Here is a 10,616-nt window from a genome sequence, read left to right on the forward strand (position 1 = left end):
ACTACTTCTTTCTCTCTGAGAAAAGTAGTTTCTTTCATCTTATTTATTTGCTATTCGAGATATACATATAAACTGACGTTTGTTTTTAATTCATTGTTCAATAAATAAATTTAAATACAATCTCTTACGCGTGCGTCAAGTTTGTTTCTTAGTCAAAGCCTACTTTCATAAATTTCATACGGTTCACCATTGATGAAAAGAGTGCCGGAGCAAAAAGCAAGTGTGAAACAAAAGTGAATTTGATTAAAAGAGAGGGCAAGTGTATTGAAGTCGGCCGAAATTGAACCTCGAATGAGATTGCAATTTAATCGTTAATGGACTCAGTTGTTTTGAAATCCGCTTCCATTACTCTGTTCCATTTCATGCTCTGTTCTATCCTGTAAATTCCTCACGAAGCCTTTCGGTGTGAAAATTCACGGTGCCTTCAATTTTAACGAGTTTTTCCTAGTTTGTCGAACGAGCTAGCCCGATCGTAAACGCCGCGGTCAATACTTGGAAAATCCCAATTACCGAATCGAGAGTTTTATAATACTATAACTTTGCAAGCGATAATCACCTCGTATGAAGCTATAAAAATATACGCAACGAAAATCTCTCTTACTAATTCGGTAATCTCGTGTAATAATCGTCGGAAGCAACAACGACGATTGGTTTTAATATTAAGCCGCATAGTACCTATAATAATCAATTATATGCACGCATGGTGTGTCTAATAACTATTAATTAATTCGTTTGGTTAACGAATTCGCTTGATCATTAGCGGTATTGCAGTACAACCAACAATCGCGTATTCGAATATAGTAACACAAGATATGTAATTGGAGTAACCAGTGTTTACTTGAATCAGTTCGTGTCAAAAGATTTATTCACGTGAGAAACAAACTTCATACGCACCCATCTAACATGAACGGTCAGTTCCATGGATTAGAACGTCGTGATATATCATATGTATCAATAAAAGCGCATCCCGTTCCCTGAATTGAAGTCGTCGAAATCGTGCTACTAAAGCTTTAGAGCGACAGATTCAATTTCACCGAAGCAAAGTCCAAAATCACGGTCTTCCTTTAATACACACATAATAGTTATATAGGAAATTCGAAGGATCGCAAGACAGGACGTCTCTTTGGCGTGAAGGATAGCGAGGATAGGTACTAGGTCTTATGTATCGACCACGTCTCCTCTATATACATATTTCCGCGATGACCGAGTAAAAAGAAGGTAGTTTAGTCGTCCTGGACGCTGAATGGTCTATTTAAGCTGTATAGAAAAGGATCGTAAACCTTTATGTGGTTCCACGCCAGTCTGCCATCTCTCGACGTATTATCATTCATCATTAGAGGATTCAAGTCCTCCTGATGTCATCATCATTCACATTATTCATAGACTTATCATTCGATTCTGTGATCTACATTCTTCATTCTCATTCATCAATAAATTAACAATAAACTTCCACTGTCGAGTTTTCCTCCCACTATCTTACTATAAAATTATATTTAAATTGTGCAGTTTATGCAAAATAAAGCATTTATAGTATATGAAAAAATATGTTTCAGATATTTCCTTTATTATTTAGATACTAAAATTTTAATTAGTTTTACACGTTACAGCATTTATCATTTCTGCACAGTCAATTTTCTTGCAAGTGCATAAAACCCGCAATAATGGTAACGAGCGAGGACAAGAAACGAGAAAAAAGAATACCATGTAACATATTACTAAAACCTACAGAGCGGACTCTCGGGAAAAGTTTCTTGCTCAAAGTATAAGTTCCGGTTAGTTGAATATGCGAGGTAGTTTAATTAGAACGGTCGAATCATCGCGACCACGGACCGAAAATTCTTTAAAATGAGGCAAGTTACATGAAAACCATGAGAAAGAATTCAACTCTTGCAAGTATTCGCAAGAAAAGGCACAGCGCCTTCTTCCGGAACGTTTATTTAAGGCACCGAGATTGTTCGAGGCTCGCCGCGTCGCACAGTTGACTAAACCGATCAAGTTTATATAAAGATCGTAGAACTTCTGAAGGAAAGTAGGCAGATCCATGGAACATTTTACAGAATAAGGGAAAAGTATAAAGATAATACTGCGTACAATATATTTTTTAATATTTTCCTTCGAAAAGTTTTACGATTTTTATACGAACTTGATCGGTTCAGCCCACTGTGCGTCGTCTCGTGACGAACAGTTTCAATCTGACTATCGCACCGTGCTCCGCAGTAAAGTTAAAAGTTAAAGCACCCCAGTGAACATGCCACGAGCCCGGAAATACATATGACAGTAGATTTCCGGCTTGCAGTACCGACAAACGCTCGAACGCACATCGCTTGCACGCGCGTAGGCTACTCTCTGCCGTTCTGGATGTTCACTCTAGCAAATGCATCATAAATGTGAATCGTGGCGAAAGAACACCAACGATAAGGCTACCCTATTTTTTATGAAAAATCGCTGCCATGCCCGAGAACTAATATTTTTAATTGCGGAAATTATGCGCATCGACGATCAACGATAAGCTATGAGCCTGGCCTATTTTTTAGGAAGAAAAATTGCCGTGCTCGAGAGCTCGATATTTTTAATTACGAAATTTCTACGCACGAGTTGAAAAAGCATCTGCACATCAAATATGGATAAACTTAATCAGAAAAGTGGCTGGGTTTTAGTAGAAACTAGTATCCTCGCTCCAATTGCAGAACGTGTGAGCAGTTGCGGAGTTAGCATACACATTTATATGCGAACCGGAACTCTGCCCTTTACTCGGAATCAGAACTTTCTGACTATAAATTCTGTTGTTAATACAATTCACTGATTAACTAACTGTCCGTTAGATATCTGTGGACGCATCGAAATTCGAGCTTTATGCATGCTTCTCAGTACAATTCTCGTCCTACCAATATCGCAATTCTGCTTAAAACGGCAAGACACCTTTCTATACTGCGCAGCCAATTCTTGTTTGTTCATTTTTAACATTAATCTAACATAACTGTAACTCTTTAAAGTTATCAAGTCTCAAAAATCTAAAAATGCTTTGAGACTTAAACCACTGGTAAAAGTTGTACACCAGAATTTCATCCATGATTATAGACAGTCTTTAATTTTAGCGAATCATGAATTTAGTTTTGTGGATCATGATATTTTTCAATCAGGACAGCAAAAGTATAAAGTTGATATAGTTTATTCTATCAAGCAGTATTCATTCCCAAGGATGATCTCAATAGTATTATATATACTTTGATCGGTTCCCTGCTGTTTTACGACCATCCGTGAAAGGACCGTCTCTCCCGTTGATCCATGTTAAATTCTATTTCGTGTATACACCCTGCGCGAAGGATCGATCGTAAAAAAGCAGCAAGAGAGAGCCTTGTGAGATAAGAGTAAAAACTTGTAAGAAATTCGAGGACAGGAAAAGATTGGTTTCAACGAATTCATCGGCCGAGTCAGACATTCACGCGTGTATTCGCATAGAGGAGAGAAATTGAATAATTTCAAAGGACAGAGATGAATCACGACCAACGAGTGGTGCCGTCCTTACGTATTCTACTTGCACTGGCGACTTGAAATCTAGGAATATAAACATATACATTTCACTTAGGCAAGCGCGCGTGCGCGCATTGCGCTTTCATATCACGCATATTGCTTTTCAGAATCAGGCATATAGCTTCCTGGCTCCAGTTCCATACTTGATTTATCGTGCACGTCTGCTACTGTACTTTATTGCGCTATTTTCATGATTGTATTTTACATTTCAGAAATTAGAGAATCTTCATTTCTCCGATACACCTATTTTTAACACGACTGTCGGTCGATGATATAAAATAGGCCTACAATATCGAAACTGACTATGCATAGCGAAAAAATGCACTGAGTGACAAAATAAATGTTTATCTAACGAATTTTTTAAATTGACACCATACACGTTGCATTTTGTATAAAAATCTGCAGTTTCGTAATAGCCATGTATGTTTTCGGTTTCTACGTTTGGAGCATACATTTCATGCTACTGATGGTTCGCCTGCGCGATTCGCATCATCATTGATTTTACACCCGTCATTAGGAAGGAAAATGGAATTTAAACGTTATGCCGGGACATCGTGTCCTACAAAAATGATTGCGTTATCGCGGTGGCGAGTGCTCGCGGTGTGTTGCGTTATCAAGCTTGCGAATGACCTAAATGGGCTACAAAACCATTTAATCGTAACCGTGATGCCTGTAACGCGGGCAACCGTCAATTTTAACGTTGATTTAAACTGTGTAGAAAGCAATTTCATTTTCACGGCGACCAGCGTTCTTGGTCGATGCGTTCAGGAGGCGATAACGAGTGGTAAATTATTGGTTGAATCAATTAGAAATAGCAAGTTAGTCAAGAATTAAATTCACGAATCGTTTAATCAGCGGCCGATGAATGATAATTATTTTTGTATTGGGAACACGCAGAATTGTTTCGTTCTATTATTCTAATAAAACAACGCGATCTCACAGAACGGTGGTTTAATGTAGGCAAACGTAAGTGAATGCACAACTCCCGGTGGAAACGTTTGCAGCGTGCAGTTCATAATAAATGAACTTGCCAGAACGCGTTATTTGCTCTCGCTAAACGCGCTAATTGTTCCTGATACGGTCAGTTGACGACAATCGACGCGTTGGGCGTCGGGTCATGTTGTAAATTAATTTTTGAAAATGTCGTTAATGGTACAGGGGAAACGAATGAGCCGGGGCGATAAATAGCTTTGACAATCGCGAATCCGGGATTGTTCGTATCCCTCTTAGAGCCTCTCCAACGCGGCGGACGCATAAACTGATTACGCGACTGTCAAAACGTTTGCGAAACCTTCAAAGCGACGTCAACGTTGAAAGACTAATTAGGGGACGTACTGTCCCAACACAACTGTCTCTCGTTTACGAACAAACGAAATCTACCTGTAATACCTTTGTCACTCGGCTACGGATAATTAGCTCAAGTGTAACCAATGTCTGTTTGTGAAAGCAAGCGTTATCGAGTCAAAGGAAGTTGATGAAATTCGAGGCGAATTACATATTGTCAAATTCGCAATTTTTAAAATTCGCTTGTAGGTGTTTATCTCAAAAGGCTTATGAAAAAAATATTTGACACAAACATGTGACGATGTTTAAAAGAAACAGCGCAAGATCTTGTAATTTTGTATTTTATTTCGTTTAATCAGAGAGAAATGCTGAATTTATTATTTCTTCAAATGAATGCATAGCCTGTCGAATACCGTGTATTTCATTCCAATAATACAATTTATCAGTTCGCACATTCCCAACTGATTAAATAACTCCGAAAGCGCTTGTATCCATAAATTCCTATAACTTATTACTCTACACGAAATTAGTTCATCATCAATGGAATTTATAATTCTGGACAATAAGACAAACCATGATAGATGATTTTCAAAATATTTTATATGCACCGAAGTGTAGAATGGGAATGTATTTTCTTTTTTTATGCAAATACTAAAAAGAAGTGGCAGTTGCATCTTTCATCAAGTATTATTAATTCGAGCGAATAACGCGAGGAATTTCGCGAAAATGAAAATGGAATCATCCAGTTTCGTCTTCTTCTAGAATCCTTCATAATCAGCTTATGAATTATTTGCGCGGGTCTCGGGGGCCGTGCGCAACTAACTGGATCTATGATTAAAACGACGAACCGGCTGCGTGCAAACCTGGAAAAGTTGCCGGCGACCACTTTCAAAGCTCGCGACGCATACATACGTGCATACAGTGCCCGGTGAAATATTCAACAGACAGATAAAATCAAAAGTAGAATGAATAAATATCATTTCTCTGCACTGTGTGAAATATATTTTTTTATAATTGACGCACGAAACAAAATGCATCAATAAGCAATGTACATTTTATTCAGTATAATTTATTGAGGACGTTGGATATCTAGCGCCAGTGAAACGAACCGGTTAAACGTTTTAGTCATCAGTGCTAGGTTCAAGATTTTGTCTGATCTAAACTTTTACAGAACATCATTACAAATTGCAAACTTTCTATACGTTTGAATCTTCTCAAGACACTATGAAAATTTTTGTTGCAGGGAATCTGTTTGTGATAGCAGCGATTCTGCACGAGCGAAATCTGCAGTCAGTGGCGAATTATTTGATTGTCAGTTTAGCCGTCGCAGATCTAATGGTGGCCTGTCTGGTTATGCCTCTGGGAGCAGTATACGAGGTATTAAAAAAATACCTTATTCCCTTGATAGATTCTGTATGCGTAGCTTGTAAAAGGAATTCCTACAGCATCAATCAATAAGAAATATCACTTGAAATTAACAACTGACTGATTTGATTAAAAGAAACTATGCACGAGTTTACCATAAGACATTGTTTATTAGTTGTGTATGTATACTTTTATACTTCATCTCTTCATTTTCCAAAAATTTGTAGTAAACTGTTTCAAATGGTACTTGACATTGATTCCGTCACGAAAGTTTTCCATAATGCGTTCCATAAAAATGTAATTTTGAAGAAACTAGAAAATCACGTCGTATAATATATTTATTCATTAACATGTATTATAATTTATAGAATAGTTAGTATGATTGCTCATGTTGATAAATAAATATACAATGATTGATTGTCTTCCTCAGAATGTTCTTTTAATGGGGTGTACGAAGAACTTTCATGACTGACTGTATGTGTAAACGTCATGTTCATTAAGGCTAACCAACCTGATGGTCAGTTATGTAGAGGGTACCACGTCGCTAAGCTTCGACGAAACATATCCGTTTAAGGCCAGCTATCGGCGATCGTTACCAGGTCGTTGCTTTGCTCGGAACAGTTTGCACATTAAATTTCCCGACTTAATGGGGAATTAACTGGAAAATTACCTGCACTTTTATGGGCTTGACGCAATAATCGATTTACGCACTTCTAATAGAATAGTAGTAATGCGGATTTGATTTATACAACAATTGGGAGAATGCATTATGTAAAAATCATGTAAAACATGTAAACTTTATTCTCTTAATTGACACCATAAATGTTTCAATTTTCATGGAAATCCGCAGTCTATAGATTACTATAAAAGTATAGAAAAGATAAGGAAGCGCGTACTTTGAGGGAGGAGAAAGTTTGAAAAGTTTTCAGGAAGCTTATCACTCGAAAACGAAATACGACAACGGTAATGACAATTGCAAAAGTTAGCAGAACTGCATTCAACGCTTTGGACGAGATTCAATTTTAATTTCATTCTTACTACTCCCGAAAGGGCTTGTTTCGCTTTAATGTATTCTAATGGATTTGCGAAATCTTCAGAGGCACCAAGTGATTGTCGAACATCCAGAGGACGATGTATAATTAGAACGGATTCCTGTTATCTAAGAACCTCATTACGAACCTGTTTCTTTGAGAATTAATTACCGTCTCGAAATTGTTAAGACGATTATTGGCCAACTTGTACAATCGCTTACATCGCTCCCGAATATTTCACTCATCCTTTCCTTTGTCCTAAAACTCGCGTGGTCTCATCAAAGTTCCTCTATGGAGCTCATGTAATTAGGTCGCGGGCTTTTACATAAAATAAAACATTCATAGTATCAATGGAAAAGGTCTTTTACATAGGCATTTTAAATTTGATAATTTAATAATTCATTTAATATTTTATACAGATTTAATATTTTATGCACATTCAGTTTTTTCTAGTAATCCCATAATTTATCATTTGGATTTTATGACCGAGTAATCTGCAAGTTCAAGTTCTAACTTGAATGATTTAGTATCTTTCATCTCACAAAATCTTGTACTCAATGTACCTAAATTAACGAAAGAAGCCTCCTTTCCTTGTTCCGAGTTATACAAATAGTAAAATTGTCGAAGAGAGCCGCGAATCGGGACGAAAGCTGCCTTTGGCGTTTCCGTCTCGAAGATCAAAAGTGGAAAAATATATATATTTCTTGTAAAACTGTCTGACGTGAATTGCAAATTATGATCTCGAAGCTCCGTTGTTGTCAGTATATTTTTACGAAAATAGAATAATGCTCGTATTTCATTCTCATTCGAATGAATTCACGGCATGCCAGAGAGCATCACAAGCCGGAGAGCTTGTTTTATTTCCTTTATTTTCAAACTCACTCGTGCCCGAGGGTGTCCTTATTTGAACGTTTCCCGAGAATGCAAACCCCCCGCGGAACCGCGAATATGTCTACACCTCGGTACGTATCCCTACGTTAAAAACCTTGAGAGCCTTTTATATCGCGGTTTTATTACGTTCGCTAAAAAAAAAAAAAAAGATAGGAAAACAGTACGTGAAACATAGGAATTTGTAAAAGCTTTTCTAAACGTAAATAGCGACGTTAGGCGTTCTCTGTGAATACTTGAATGTACAACTAGAAGTGGGATGGAAACAAATACCACTGGGGAATCGCCGTTGCATGTTTTTCTCTGGCACATTGTTTTGTTTTTTCATTAAACGAGCTCCGCTACAATTTTTCTCCTATTTTTTATGGAGGGCTTTTAATCCTTTAAAGATCCCACGACGTTGTTATCTAACTTCGTTAGATACTCCGCCATTGACAATTTTCTGAATTTAATCTCACTGTCAGTTAAAACGTAGCCTTCACTACACGTACGGTATTTAAATACCCGTGAATGTGTTTGAACGTAGATAACCGAAACGTAGTTAGCGTTGTCTGCGTTTGTGCGAGCAAAGACTTACGCTGGAGAGGTTCTACATGGCGTGTAATCCCTCCAAGTGAAACCGCTCGATCTCAATCTTCGAACAATTACTCATTCTGTAATACACGTGACGCATGTACAGTCGTTTACTTGGACAGTGCAACAAGCAGCTTCTCATTAGGCAAATAAGCTCTACCACGTTATTGTCTTGGAATTATAGACCGCGTTCAACGCCCCGAGTTGATTTACATACAACTTCTTGACTGCTACTATACCACGCAGTTGTTAACCCGCAGCACTACTTCGCTGGCACAGGCTCTGGCTCAACTGACGCTTACTGAAATTCACGCCCTTCTTACTCCTTACAGCTATTACGAGCATCTTCAACGTGTCAATCAAGTTACCCCATTTTCTATCATCAAACAAAATGATTCTTCTCCTACGTCACCGTGGAATATAAAATATAATAGAAATCTCGAGCAGAATTCGACAGAATAAATGGTTGGGCAAACTTCATAAACATATTTTCAACACGTTCCGACCATCTGACGCGCGCTTTTGCCTTTGGTAGCACGCGCGTTGAACAATTATAATAAACTTTCAATTTCACGGGTAAACTTCAAAGGCGCCGTGGTACGCGACTCTAGTTGCAGAACAGATGTGAGCGTTAAATGTTTTTAGCAGACGTCGAGGGCAACGGTTCGTTACAGGTACTAGAAGTTCGTCAAAGGTTCGAGGTACAAGTATTTGTAACTGGTCTTCAAGATGCGGGAATGCTCTCTGGTTTCTGCACGTACCACCCAGTCTTGGAGGGTCCTAATTAGAATAAAATACTACCACGTCAACTCCGCCTTCCCTCAGCTTAACCGCGCGTTTTCTGCCCCATCTTCGTTTAATATCACGCTTTCTCTAACCGCCACTCCATTCAATATTTATCTGCCCAATTGTATCACGACAATAATCATCATGTCCATTTCGCGTTATTGTTGGAAGGTTTTTAAATATTTTCTAATTTGACAAATTCCAATAAAAATCTACGGTTTATATTTTGGGATAGTTGTTTGTTGAATAAATAAATGCAAACGTATGCAAACTGCTTTTAAATTCGATTTTCCCGAAAACTAAACGGCACGCGAAAAATTGTATTCCGTATTTTTTATTCACTTTTTCATACGCGATCGGGTCTTATCCGCTTATATATACGGTGTATCTAAACGCGTCTCGTATGCGTTTGTTTCAGACAAAACCCAATATCTCTTCCTTCTATCGGCAATTTATTTTATCCATCTCGCAAAATGGCACAGCAAACCGTAGACAGAAGAGCAGTCGTGGACTTGTTCAATATTCTGTTCCACAGTTCGCGAGAGGACATGACCCCGGTTAAAACATATGGTGTGGAAAAATAGCCACCGTCTTGCTTCTACACCGTTCATCCTCGATCTCCGTTGTCCGTCTCTACCTTTGATGATATATCAATCAATGCGGAGCGAGTAACAAAAGATTGTGAAAATGAAATTTTGTACATTTTCACGTAGTCACGTGTAATGTAATTGAAAAGCTTGGCCGGGTATCGAGCATCCTAGTAACCCGTTCGTTTTTCCACGCAACAATACGAGCCGAGTTTGGTTACACGAGGAATTTGGCTTGCACGAATTCCTGGCGCGTTGCGTCGCATACCACTAGACATGGAGCGTTTTATTGTTACCCTACCTGAGCGGCCTGCTTGAATCCCATAAAGGATGTCTGATCGAATGTGTCCTAGGAATGCCGTATTAAATCTTGCAAAATGAGAAATGAAATCGCGAGCTGATTTATCGAGGACCGCTAGAATCACGCGCAAGAGGCACAAGATAAAATCAGGCCAGTAAAGTTGTTACATTAAAAAATTTCAACTTTTTATACTTGAAGAATAATATAACGTATGCTATTATAAATCTTTAATTGCAAAAGCAGAGAAAACATTGAGTGCTTCAGAATCGA

The 10,616-nt window shown here is 38.2% G+C and overlaps 1 protein-coding gene across 2 annotated transcripts in view; it reads left to right on the forward strand.

Moving 5' to 3' along the window:
* The window catches only part of 5-HT1 (serotonin receptor), a 98,581-nt gene that overhangs the window by 70,935 nt on the left and 17,030 nt on the right, over positions 1–10,616 (forward strand). For both annotated transcript variants that reach the window (XM_018022045.2, XM_026812345.1), the window contains one exon: positions 6,059–6,192. In XM_018022045.2, the coding sequence (XP_017877534.1) occupies positions 6,059–6,192 (134 nt within the window). The remainder of the gene's footprint in view (positions 1–6,058; positions 6,193–10,616) is intronic.

The sequence above is a fragment of the Ceratina calcarata genome, unplaced genomic scaffold, assembly GCF_001652005.2.
Source record: "Ceratina calcarata isolate Rehan_Ccalc_2016 unplaced genomic scaffold, ASM165200v1 scaffold27, whole genome shotgun sequence".
Classification (NCBI taxonomy): domain Eukaryota; kingdom Metazoa; phylum Arthropoda; class Insecta; order Hymenoptera; family Apidae; genus Ceratina; species Ceratina calcarata.